Genomic DNA, 13,564 nt, shown 5'->3' with positions numbered 1-13,564 from the left:
GATGAGGGAGTGAAACTCACAAATATAAAAGTTTGTCACCATTTTAAAATATATTTCAATTTCATCCAAAATGAAAAATAACAACAGATATTTAAAGATGCATATTCAAAAGGCATGGGGATAATAAAACTAAAACCATCAAAAACAGAGACTAGTAATCATGGAGCAAAAAGGCTGCAGTTACATAAAATACAGTACAGGGGAATGGAACATGGTCTGAGCAAGCAGAGGTTCTGTCGAGCAAACTGATCAATATGAGAACTTCAGGCTTTTGAATGAACATTTCTTTTTACTGTAAATTAACAGAACTTTTTCTTTGTCCAAGTAAATACTCAGTGGTGTTCAACCAATTTAACCTTCCCATCCCTGAACTGAAACCTTAATCCCTAAGAGTGGACCCTCCCTATCCTTGTGTCCCATCCCAAACAACTCTAAAATGCCCCAAATTTCTTTGCTTTTGGTCCAGACTCACAGTCGTTTCTCATCCTCATCCTTAGCAATAACATTTTTACTATCATATGTCATCACATAGAATAGATTAGTAACTTTCACTAAACTTACCTCCTTCACTGAAGAAGCTGGTTTAGAAAGCCTACATATTCACTGTCCATAAGAAATCTGTCAGCCTAAATGAACTAGTTTTATGCAATTTCCGGTTTATATGTCTTAATTACTATTGTATTTTTATAGCTAGTATGAATATCTACCATTTATTAGATGCTCAGAAATTTTTCTAAATGAGTGAATGAATGAATGAATGACTACAGAAGCACATAATCCAAAGTTTCAAAAGATAAAAACCTTGATGAGTAAACAAGATATAATTAGGCAAAGTCAAAACAATAAACATTCTATATCTTTTGTTAATTGTCTGGGTCTTTAAAAATTCTTTTTGATACAGAAAATTTAAAGGCAGATAAATGTATGCTTATAAACCATACATTAGCATTGTTTATAAACCACATATGGGTGTTATGTATGTAATCCTATATACATCAAGAGGTTGCCAATTCTTTCTGTTGTTAGCATTTTTTTAAGATTTCATTTATTTATTGTTAGAGAGAAGGGAAGGGAGGGAGAAGGTGAGAAACACGGATGTGCCAGAGAATCATGGACAGGTTGCCTCTCACAGCCCCCAACCAGGGACTTTGCCCAAAACTCAGGCATGTTCCCCCACTGGGTATCAAACCCTTTGCTTTTTGGTACCACGCCCATTCCACTGGGCCACACCAGTCAGGGCTGTTAGCTTTTATTTTTATTTTTGTTTTTGTTTTTGTTTTTGTTTTTATTTTTATTGGTGTTCAAGTAGAGTTTTCTGTCTTTTACTCCCATCCCAGCCACCGCCAAGTGCTCCCCACCTCCCTCCCATTTCCACCCTCCTAGTTTTTGTTGATGTGTCCTTTATACTTGTTCCTACAAACCCCTCACCCTTTTCCCCTGAAATTCCCTCCTCTCTGCCCTCTGGTCACTGTCCTCTTGTTCTCTATTTCAGTGTCTTGGTTATATTTTGCTTGCTTGTTTGTTTTGTTGTTTAGGTTCCTGTTAAAGGTGAGATCATATGATATTTGTCTTTCACCTCCTAGCTTATTTCACTTAGCATAAGCACTTATTGATGGAGTTTTAAAATTACGTAAATGGCATCATATTCAGTATCTTTGGTTGACCTTACCTTGAGTGAGGAAGACTTTCTAAAAATTTTTACTCATGACAATGCTAAACCTAGACTAAAATATACCAAAAACAATCCTATTGATTTTTAGGCATAAATGAAAAACATTTAAAGCTATAAACAGCTGTGATTTTAAATTTCAACTTGTAAGTAAAATGTTACTATTAAAAAGAAGTGTCTTGTTGAGATTAAATTTTAAATGAAAGAATGTAAGCTTAAGGTATAGGTTTTCATAATAAAGGATATCTTTTTGTTATTTCAGAAAAGCTAAAAAAGAATACCTTATGATTTTCTGTAAGGAGACATATTTGCAGATAATTAACCTGGATAGTTTCTCTTTCCTGGAAAGTTTAATTCAATATATTTTTATAATTAAGCTGCCTGTTTCAAATAATATCTGCTTCTGAAACTTTATATAAGAAATACTTATATAAATCAGAACTTATTTTATATTCACCAGGGAAAAAAATCATGGTGAGTCTTTCTATGAAATGAAAAAAATCAGTTTTCAATGTGCAATCCACAACGTATCTGAATTTTCATGTACCCCACTTGCTTGAAATATATTTTATTTCCATTTGAGTGAATAAATGTTGAACCAAAGATTTTTTTTTTCTGAATAGGCATTTCCCTTAGGTCTTTCTATGACTGGAAAAATTAGATGTTAGATGCACTTACATATTAGTAAGAATGGGTCAAGATTTGTGTAAATTAATAAAATATTTTACAAAACCAAATAATTTCGATACTGTTATTTTGGCAGAGTTCCTCCAAGGTAAAAGCTGATTTACCTTGGTAAATGGGAAGTTTGAGTTTACAGTCATAAAATGCAGCTTTTACTTATGGTTAAAAATGAGAGTTGCTTTAAAAGTTTTTTTTGCAAACTAATTTCATAACTTCATGCTTTTTAGGTTTCTTTGCCTGTGGTTTTGAGTTTAAGAGACAAATTTTAGTTTGTTTCAGTTTTCCGATTTTTAAAATTTTTTAACTCTTTAAAAAATTATTGATTTTTAGAGAGAGAAGAAGAGAGAAAGAGAGACATTGATTTGTTGTTCAACTTACTTGTGCATTTATTGGTTGCCTCATGTATGCACCCTGACAGGAGACTGAACATGCAGCCTTGGCTTTATAGGGACGACGCTCTCTAGCCCACTGAGCTGCCTGGCCAGGGAGGGTCTCATTGTTTTTTTCATTCTGTCATCAAATAGACATTCACCCTACTACTCAAATAATTTATTAATCTTAATTATAACCTATGCATACTTAGGGTGTTCTCCTGCTGTCTTCTATTAAATCGGCAGTGTCTTGCTAAATTAATTCATTCACCTTAATTGTGAGGCATGCATCCATAGATCGTTACCATAAAACATTTGTGGCAAATTCATTCTTCTCTCAGGAATGTTTATAGGGTAATAGAAATAAGATGATGCTTCTTAAAAAAACAAAAATCAAGAACAAAATATGGTTTTTACTAAATTTAATATACTTTTTGTGTAACTTCTAATAGCATATAGATTTGGCCCTAATGCAAAAATAGTAAAAAACTTTACTGTGATTAAGCAGAAGCATAGTGTACTGAAAAGGGCAGCAATGCAGAAGCTATTATTTAGTAACAAATTTAAAATGTAAATGATGACTTTTTTATGTATCAATTTGAGAGAGAGAAAAGGAAAGAGACAGACAGAAACATCAATTTGTTGCTCCACTCATTGATGTATTCATTGGTCGATTCTTGTATGTGTCCTCACCAGGGATCAAACCCACAGCAGTGGTATGTTGGATGACACTCTAACCAACTGAGCACCCGGCTAGGAAAATGAAACATTTTAAACTCAACATTTTCCCAGAAATCTATCAGATTCACTAAATAAAATAAATCTACTTAGAATACTTTGCTGAAATGAAATGCTAAACTTGTATCAACTTGTCACATTTCTTTACTTTAGGTCTTCACTGGGATCTTCACAGCAGAAATGGTTCTCAAGATCATTGCCATGGACCCATATTATTATTTCCAAGAGGGCTGGAATATCTTTGATGGAATTATTGTCAGTCTCAGTTTGATGGAGCTTGGCCTGTCCAAAGTGGAGGGGTTGTCTGTACTGAGATCATTCAGACTGGTATCTGCATAGAATGTTTATATTTTTGTCTTTCATTAAGAGAAAAATTTATTTTGAAAGTGAATTGATATGATTTACTTAATTATTTACTTTTAAAGATATTTTAGATTCATACTAATATATGTGGTATTCTAAGAAAATGTGTAAATGTTGTCTTTAAAGTTGTGTGACTATTTTCTAAGAATGATAAAAAAGGTTGAAACACTTTATAATTATTAACTATATAGGGCACATTTAAAAACATTTATGTAATTCTAAAATTATGTTTTAAATTCCTTAACTTTTTTTTGCTTTAAAGTCTATAAAAAACTGCAAATAAACATTTTTTAGTCCCCAATTAATCTTAGCTTTGTATCAACCTTACTTATATTAGTAGGAGCTACTTCAAATGTACATATAGGGAAATATTTGATACCATCAGCACTTTAAACAATGGTAAAATGAACTTTTTGGAGTTCTGCAAAAAGTTTATTGAAAAATATGTAAAATTTTATTGGAAATCAAGTAAAATGTGTATTTTTTCAAATTAAAAGTAAGCCTTCTACAAGTTTTTTTATCAAAGTATTTTACCTTAATTTTAAAAAGTGTGATAAAATATATAATTCTTGTTTTAAAATTTATTTTTTCTCTCAAAATATAGTATGAGGGTGATATTAGTTGGCTAACTTCACAATGTCTCTAATCAAAATATTAATTTGTTTTCATAGATGTATCTGTTGATGGATCAAATGTTTTATCACATCTAAAATATTTTATCTGGCTTTTTTTGCATTTAAATAATATGATTTGATTTATAATTGCAATAACATTAATCATTTTTGGATTTAAATTTGTTCAGTATGTTTTGAGATTTTTATATCTAATTTTATATCCCTCAGAGGTTGGTCTACAATATAATGTACTAATAAAATGATGTCTAACTAACTTCCAAAATTCTATCATGATTAATACTAAGAGTAGCTTTTCACTCGATTACAGCTTCGAGTTTTCAAATTGGCAAAATCTTGGCCAACACTGAACATGCTGATCAAGATCATCGGCAATTCCGTGGGGGCCCTGGGAAACCTCACCTTGGTGTTGGCCATCATCGTCTTCATTTTTGCCGTGGTCGGCATGCAGCTCTTTGGTAAAAGCTACAAAGAATGTGTCTGCAAGATTGACAGCGACTGTAAGCTCCCACGTTGGCACATGAATGACTTCTTCCACTCCTTCCTGATTGTGTTCCGCGTGCTGTGTGGAGAGTGGATAGAGACCATGTGGGACTGCATGGAGGTCGCTGGCCAAACCATGTGCCTTATTGTTTTCATGTTGGTCATGGTCATTGGAAACCTCGTGGTACGTATGTGTTACAAACATTCATAATTAAGAACAAGATCAGGCTGCAGCTAGAGAAGTGGCCTGACACAGCAGACACATCTCTGGTTTATCACCAATGATCTAGACTGAAATTCCAGTGCTGGCACTGGAAGCATGAGCCTGTTGCTTAATATCTCAAGTCTCCAAACTGTGAAATGGAATAACAATGCTGAAATATTGTGGTTGATGTGATGATTAAATGAGGTCTATCTGAAAGTTTGGGGAAAATATTAGTTTTTCTTTCTTCAAAGAAATGTTTTTATAATCAAGACTATCATAATATTGTATAGTCTAGATAATTTTTATCCTAGTATTAATTTAGTAAGAACAAAATATGGTTAATAAGATAAGATAATAATCTCCAATAAATCTACAAATACAACTACCTAACCTATATTGAAAATGTTCATTGTAAATTCAGAGTTCATATTGTTTGCTCACTCAAAGAGTAAGGTGCATATTACCAAAATTTGAAGGCAAATTTTAATGAAATAGAGCATTATATTTGAACTATATATAGTAATCATCCTAGTAAGCTAGAAGAGGACTAAATATATTCTTCCCTGTATTTGCTTTTAGGGAAGAAAAATAAATTATTAGAGTTTACGTTATTCATATGTATAGACATTGACTGGATTTGAAAGACGTACTTTTAAGTCTGACTTAAAAACACTAATGCAAAAGCACAATTTGTATATTTATGTTTTAATGTTTAAATTTCTCAATCATGTGTGGACAAAACATTTCTTTATAGCATCATAATGGACTTGTACTTTGAGAGATACATTTCAAATGAGGATACTTAAAAGAATATTGTGGCATATCTGTGGACAGACCATTTTTTTTTCAGAAAAAATAGTAAATTAAGAAGCTCTAGATTCTGAACAAAATCTTATACAGAAATAAGGAAAGAAACTGGGGTTTTTGACTTGCATGTATCTTCCTAAAATGTAACATTTTCTTAAACCCAATAAGTATATTTCAAGCTAAAAACATTCTCTTAAATAAATTTCCTTTCGCATCAGCTATGATTAATTATTCCTCTGTTACTTATCGTTTATCAGCTAATTAGATTATTTTCCCCATGTATCCCAGTGATACTTTGGAAGTTAAGATTTCCTCATATTTCTGTCAAAAGAAGGAAAGAGAAAAGGAATTTGCATTATACAGGTCTAGCCTAAGTCTTGGAATGATTTTTGGTTTTCCTCCATCTGTTGAATTATTTGGACACATCAATTTCAAAGCATACTGATCGGAAATGTTATATAATTTGCATTTAGAAGTTTCGGCTGTTATAAAAGTTTGTGTCCATTGGCCAAAGGAATTTATATTTTAAGTATATTGTTTTGGCATATCAAGTATATTGTTTAACTAGGCTGTTGAATGAATAAGCAGTTTATTTAAACACAAAGCTACCCCTGTCTGGCGTGGCTCCACTGGTTGGGTGTCATCCTCATGGTGAAAGGTTGTCGGGCCAACTCTGGGTGAAAGCACATGCGTGGGCTGCAGGTTCAGTTCCCAGTTGAGGTGCATTTGAGAGGCAGCTGACTGACCAGTGTTTCTCTGTTGCATAGAGGTTTCTCTCCCTTCCTCCTCCTCTCTCTAAAATGTAAAAAACAATATTTTAAAAATAAAATAACAAAAGCTACACATTCCCTAGACATACTGGTAAAATAACTAAAATGAAAATTTTTTTCTCATTGTCTGACTCATAACAATGGGATTTTATCTTTCACTAGCAACCCTGAGTAGACACAATTTAAAACTTAGAAGCTCTGCTTTCCATCGTCCTCAGTAGGAAAGACAAGCCTGTTTTTCCATTTTGCCCTTAAAGCAGGTAGAAGATAGCAGGTCCTTCATTAGTGTCCAATTGAGACACAGTGTCTGAAATAGAGTAAGTAGTGAAGCACTGATGAATTATTTTTACCAAAGATCTATGAGTTGCTAAGATGAATTGACTGATGTGTCTCAGTTGGATGTTGTCCCGCAAAACCAAAGGTCGCAACTTCACTTCCCTGTCAGGGCACATGCCTGGGTTTTGGGTTCAGTCCCAGGTTGAGGCAGGTAATGAGAGACAGGTGCCTGATGTTTCTCTCTCACACTGATGTTTCATTTTCTTTCTCTATGAGTTTCTTATTTAAGCTGTTATATTTATGCATACTTCAAATTAATGTAGCAAATTTTGTTTTTTCTTTTAGGTTCTGAACCTCTTTTTGGCCTTATTGTTGAGTTCATTTAGCTCTGACAATCTTGCTGCTACTGATGATGATAATGAAATGAACAATCTCCAGATTGCAATAGGAAGGATGCAAAAGGGAATTGATTATGTGAAAAATAAGATACGGGACTGTTTCCTTAAGACTTTTTTCAGAAAGCCAAAAGTTATAGAAATTCATGAAGGCAACAAAATAGACAGCTGCACGTCCAATAACACTGGAATTGAAATAAGCAAAGAGCTTAATTATCTAAAAGATAGGAATGGAACCACCAGTGGTGTAGGCACTGGAAGCAGTGTTGAAAAATATGTAATCGATGAAAATGACATGTCCTTCATAAACAACCCCAGCCTCACTGTGACAGTGCCCATTGCTGTTGGAGAGTCTGACTTTGAAAACTTAAACACTGAAGAGTTCAGCAGCGAGTCAGAACTAGAAGAAAGCAAAGAGGTAAGAATACTTTTAAACTTTGTGTTATCTTTTTTTAATAACCATGCAATATGATTACTTGGTATTTTTATTATGTTTATATTATTTAAATATATATTGAAAGTCATATAGATGGTAATGTTAGAAAAGTATGAGATATTCTTTATTGGGAAATTCACTCAACAAAATTCCAACTTTCCATAAGAGATCTTATTTTAATAATTAATATATTCATTTTATTGATAGTTTGAAAGTCTAATTAAAAATATGACCTTCCAAAAAATAAATGTTAATGTTTTATTCTATACTACATTATGCTTTTTAGAAAAGTCAATGAACCATATTTTTATTGATCATTGTGGAGGTATCACCTTCGTACTTTCTATAATATGTAAGGTTTTGCCATAGTTTAATGTGAAAGTTTAATGTAGCTTTTGCTCACCTCTGAAAGTCTAATTGGCTATGATAGTATATTATTTATTTATGAAAGTGTTACATATATTAGAAAACTACCAATAACAGTGATTAATTATGCCCAGTTACTGATGAGTAATCTATAAAGTATTCCAGATAAATTTGAAAATACTAAGAAGTACTTAGAAAAGCTCTACTTAAGGATTATAATTAAAGTGTAGACTGAAAAGCTGCTCTTACTGTCATATTACTAGTTATTTTTTAAAAAAGAAAGAAAGAAATTGTTTGTACAGCATAAGAATTCATAGGATTTCCTAATAGTGGCTCAGCGGTATTAATTCTGCAATACTGTGTTGTAGAGAACAGGATTACATTTTTTGCAATTACTTATTTGTGGACTTCTAACATACCAGTAGGAAATAAGTCTAGCATAGAATTAGAAAAGAAATTTTAGTTTGAGGGTACACTATTGACACCCTAAGAATCAGACCAGTGATGATTCAATTTTGAGCATATTTTCAAACTTTCCTTTTTTAGTAACAGTATCCACAGAATTTGTATGAGTAATAAGTAGTTGACACTATCACAACTCATAGCCTCCAGATTCTTTATCAGGTATTTCAGAGCTGCTGAGACATATTATAAGAGTAAGTTTGAAAATATTTTGGGCAAGGTAGAAATACATACAAAATGATATATAAGGTTCTTACTCTAAATTTCCCTCAAAGTCTACATAGTGAGTTCAGTTCTAACCTATATGCTGTTCATGCCAGTAAAGTGAGAATTCACTTCTAATTTTATTTTCCATCACTTAATGTACATTTATTTAAGAGGAGACACCAATTAATTAATAAACCTTTATCGGACACTTTTGTGAACTTTGCATTCTGCTGAATAATACTAAGAGTAGGGAAGAACAGAGGAGAACGCCCTAGCAAAACCCTCAGGGAAATCTCAACACCTTTGGAGAAGCTAACACTGACTCGCAAAAATCACAAAAGACATTAAAAAGTTTAACCCTATAGAACTGAATATGAAGTTATAGGTATTGAGAATAGCAAGAACATAGCAAGTTGCTAAATGGAAGAAATAATATTAAAATAGACCTCAAAGTCTGGGCCAAACATACGAACAGAAAGCAGAAAGCAAAAATCTTCTGCACAAAGACACAGTTGAGAGTGAGCTTAGTATTAAGGAGAGACAGTGAAATAATCGGCATGAATAAAGTACTGGTTGAGAAAATAGTCGTGAAATAGGTTTAGGTACGTGAATTATTGCAGTCTCAGATCGCACAGTCTTTGAAGTAAGTCAGAGTTTGGAATTGGCTGCATAGTCGATAAGGAGTTGTGTGACCCGAAGCAGGGGAAAATCAATAGATGATGTTTTAGGAAAACTTATTTGATATCAGTGAATAAAACAGTTTAGAGTAAGGGATAAGTGGGTATGTGGTGGGGAGTGTAGTAACAATAATCTGATAGAATGAGGTGAGGAACTTCTGGACTAGGGCAGTGAGTGTGGGAATTGAGACTAAGCATCCATTTGACAAACCCAGTAAACAATCTGAGAAATTGGGAAAACAGTAATGTCACTGTCTGAAAATGTTTTCAGAAAACATTACAAAGTTTATGCAGGAAGAGGAGGAATTCCTTTGGGAGACGATGAAGTGGAAGCGATGGGTGTCTGGACCCAGAGGCTGGGTGAGAGGTCAGGGCTTGGAATAGCTTCAGTAATGCAGATTTCATAATTATCAGCTCTCTGGAAACTAGAGGAGCTTATCAAAGAAGTAATAATAATGAAATTTCAAGGGAGGACTAAGGACATGACTCTTGGGATTGAGAAAAGCTAGTAAAGCCAAAGAGTAGAGAAACTAACGCTACATTGATGTCATCAGTTTTATCATGCTGGTTATGTGGAAACCAAATGTCTCGCAGAGTTGGTTTCCAGAATACTTCAAAAACTCAGCAATGTCTACAGATATTTCAGATGATTGTTTAGAAGAATACTACCTCACTGTCATGTCTCTAATGGCTAAAAAATAATAAATTTGGAAGAATGAGATACAATGTCTTCACTATCAAGTCCTGTAAAATAGTTTATTATCTTAACAAAAATTTGTTATTGGGTCTTTTAAAGTAAGCATTCTATCTTTACCAAGATAATTTCAGATCCATGGAATCTAATTACAGAATGTAATGAAATTTTTTAAAAATGTACAGATAATATTATGGGAAAATAAAGTAAGTATGAAATTAAATACTTTTACAAAACTAAGATAAATTTTCAAGTTACTTTGTATAGTAAATTTTAAATTATTTTGTGCAGGAAAATTAAACTCAACAATAAATTTTATGTCAGTGGTTTTTAAAATTAGTATAAAAAAACCCTGGAAAAATAACAGGGCAATTCTCATGTATACTCACACAAAGATTAAAAAGACACTGTTTTTTTTTTAAGGCAAAACCTAGCATGTTCTAACATTGTAGAGAAGATTTACATAAATTTCAACAAAGTTCAGTTTTGATCTGAAATTTTTTTAAACTGCTGAAATTAAACACTTTTCAGATGAACATTCATGTTGGCTGTGTTATTTCTTTTTAGTAGTTACTGCATGCATGCACACACACAAAAATAATGTATCTGTAAAGTAACATTTTGGTTCATGCTTGTTAGTTTTTTGACCACCACAAGTAAGAACAGGACATTGAGCCATGCTTTGGAAAACACAGAATATGCTCTTTGCTGCAAAAGTGGAAAAACCTACAAGCTAAACCCAACAGAGTGATACATATGTCACAGAAAGAGAGAGAGAGAGAGAGATAAACGAGACAGGTGTAGGGAAGAGAAGGAAGAAAGGAAGGAAGGGAGGGAGGAAGGAGAGAAGGAAGGAGGGAGGGAGGGAGTTAGGGAGGGAGGAGAGGGAGAGGAAGAAAGGAAGGAAAATGTTTCAGTACATTTGTGCTTTAAGTAGAGGCAGTGAATTAATTGTAAATTTTAGATGGTGTGGTGTCTGAAACCTATCTAGTCTACTGCTTCCATTCATTTTCATTAAAAAGTATATCCTGTTGCAACACAGTTGTGGAGAAATGATGATCCCCAGAAGTTTTTAGAGATAAAGATATGAATTGCTAATATTATACATTTAATATATTATATATGTATCTATTGTATCCATATATATAAACCTGTAATGTAAACAGACTGGTATGGAAACAAATATAAAGCTTTACATAAAAAAATATAAGAGAATTGAATGTACAGATTCAAAATATCAAAATGAATCTTTTTGTTTTGGAATAACTTGGAATTATACAAATATTGTGACTAGATTTAAAGTAGAATTTTGTTTGTTTTTATAGAGTTAAACTTCCCATAATCATGGTTTCTTGACATTTTTATATAATTTGGGATTTTAACAATTTAGTTCTTGAAAGATTTCATTGTCTTCCTAGGTAAAGGATACAGAATAAGTTCTCTTAAGAATCGTATTTTAAGTTGAATTCCAAATCACGATCTAGCATTATCATACTGTGACCTTCACTGCTTACCATTCTTACTTCTCACAGGGGTAAAACCAAGCTGGAGCCATCAGGAGTGCAGCTCTGGTGTTTTTTAACCAGCCAGAGGCTCGTGCCACCACTTTTACCCAGGTTACCCAAGCAAGTTGTACACGGACAATCACTTTCTAAATGAGTTTTGACTGCATGCTACTCAGCTATGTTCCTTCCCGTGCCGTGGCAAGGAACTGCTGGACATGCCCAGCTGCTCTCTGCTGAATCGTGTGCTACACTGCAGCATGGTCAGGCGGGATGGGCCGTCCCGACACCCTGTCTGATTCTGCTCATGAGTTTTCCAGTTTACTCTTTTAATACTTTTAAAAGCAATAATTGCATGCTCATGGGATTTATATCTACTTTAAAACATGATAGGAATGTTTAAAGTTCAATATAGTCAAAAACTTATAGTCGAAATGAGAGCATGCATTTTTTTATTTCTCTGCTTTTATTTCATTAAAATAAGACCACAACTTTTTCTGTTATTGATTCAGCCCTTATAAGTCAGTTGTATTACCAAAATGAGCCTCAGATGGTTTTTTTTAAATAGTGCCTCCATTTTCAGATCATTATATTCAGATCTGTGAATATAATTTTCAACCCATCCAGCTCATATGCTCCAGAAGGAAATGTTTGCTTTCATGTTTTTGGGAAAGGTTCTGTTCGAAGAAGAGTAGGGTGATCATAAATGTTTGGCTATGAAGGGCCGTAGTCTGTATGCATTTGGGCACTACATATCTTGGATTTTCATGCAGTTTAGGAAAGTTGTTAAACCACATGTCTTCAAAAACCCCAAGTGATCATTGTAATTAAAAGAAGGAAAACCTCCTGTGATGGCGGAAAGTTCCTTGTGTCTTGATCTTTAAGTAACTGGTCCAGTGTACCCATTTTTAAAAATTTCCCTGATCTACACTGCCCACAACCGAGCAGACTTGGAAAGAGACTTGGAAAATTTCCTACTTTTGACTATTAATTATAGCTTTATGAGGAATAAAGGGCATCTCCCAAAATTATTGTAGGTTTCTAGATTAACTAAATCTCTAGTTTATTCTCTTGACTCAACTTTCTCCTGTTATATCATTGCTTACTGGAATCTTAGCAGAGTAACAGTTCTGGGAGGGAAATTATAAAACGAGAGTGAAAAGTATCCAGATATTGGCAATTTTCAAGGCTTTTGATGAAAAAAGAACATCCAAATAGATTTGGGGTGGTTGCTAGGTTTACTTTACACACACTCTCTTATTCTTTAGGAATAACTGAGAATAAGCTGTAGAATGCAACAAATTCAGAGATAAGATTATTAATGAAAAATAGAACAACTACACTCTATGGTGATTTATGTAATTTTTATTAAAAAATTACTTTTTAGTCACATTTCTGGGAATCTGAATGTGAGGCATCTCTTCAGGAGATGGGATTGTAAATAGCCACTTTGAACCCACCTCGACCACAGAGAACTGTTTTTACGAAAAACAGTTCTTTCGTTTCAGTGTTCTTCTGCTGAAATGAAAGGCAGTGAAGGCTGGCTTAGATGGTAACTTTTTGTATACCTTCTCAAGATAAGCCAGCTTTTCCTTCAGTCCTCTTGATGCCCCTTTACCTTACTCTTCAACTGCCACGTGATTATTTTCAGTTTCATATACTATGTCTTTATTCAGACTAACAAAATAAAAGGAGCAACAGGGGTATTGCACATTTAAAACATGTCCAGGCCAACTCAAATACAGTTGGTTTCTATTTTTGGTCATTCAATAAGTGGTCCAGAAAAGGAAACTGTAGACTTGAATCGTGTACTTCCTGCCTTGGATG

The 13,564-nt window shown here is 33.5% G+C and overlaps 1 protein-coding gene across 1 annotated transcript in view; it reads left to right on the top strand.

Annotated features, from left to right (window-relative positions):
• Positions 1-13,564, top strand: part of LOC119047635 (sodium channel protein type 3 subunit alpha) — a 117,493-nt gene that overhangs the window by 71,567 nt on the left and 32,362 nt on the right. The window contains exons 15-17 of the mRNA XM_053665237.1: positions 3,616-3,789; positions 4,768-5,124; positions 7,344-7,811. Of these exons, the coding sequence (XP_053521212.1) occupies positions 3,616-3,789; positions 4,768-5,124; positions 7,344-7,811 (999 nt within the window). The remainder of the gene's footprint in view (positions 1-3,615; positions 3,790-4,767; positions 5,125-7,343; positions 7,812-13,564) is intronic.

The sequence above is a fragment of the Artibeus jamaicensis genome, unplaced genomic scaffold, assembly GCF_021234435.1.
Source record: "Artibeus jamaicensis isolate MK-2021 breed Jamaican fruit bat unplaced genomic scaffold, CSHL_Jam_final contig_391, whole genome shotgun sequence".
Classification (NCBI taxonomy): Eukaryota; Metazoa; Chordata; class Mammalia; order Chiroptera; family Phyllostomidae; genus Artibeus; species Artibeus jamaicensis.
Note: the sequence above shows the minus strand (reverse complement) of the source record. Positions and strands in the feature narration are given on the sequence as shown.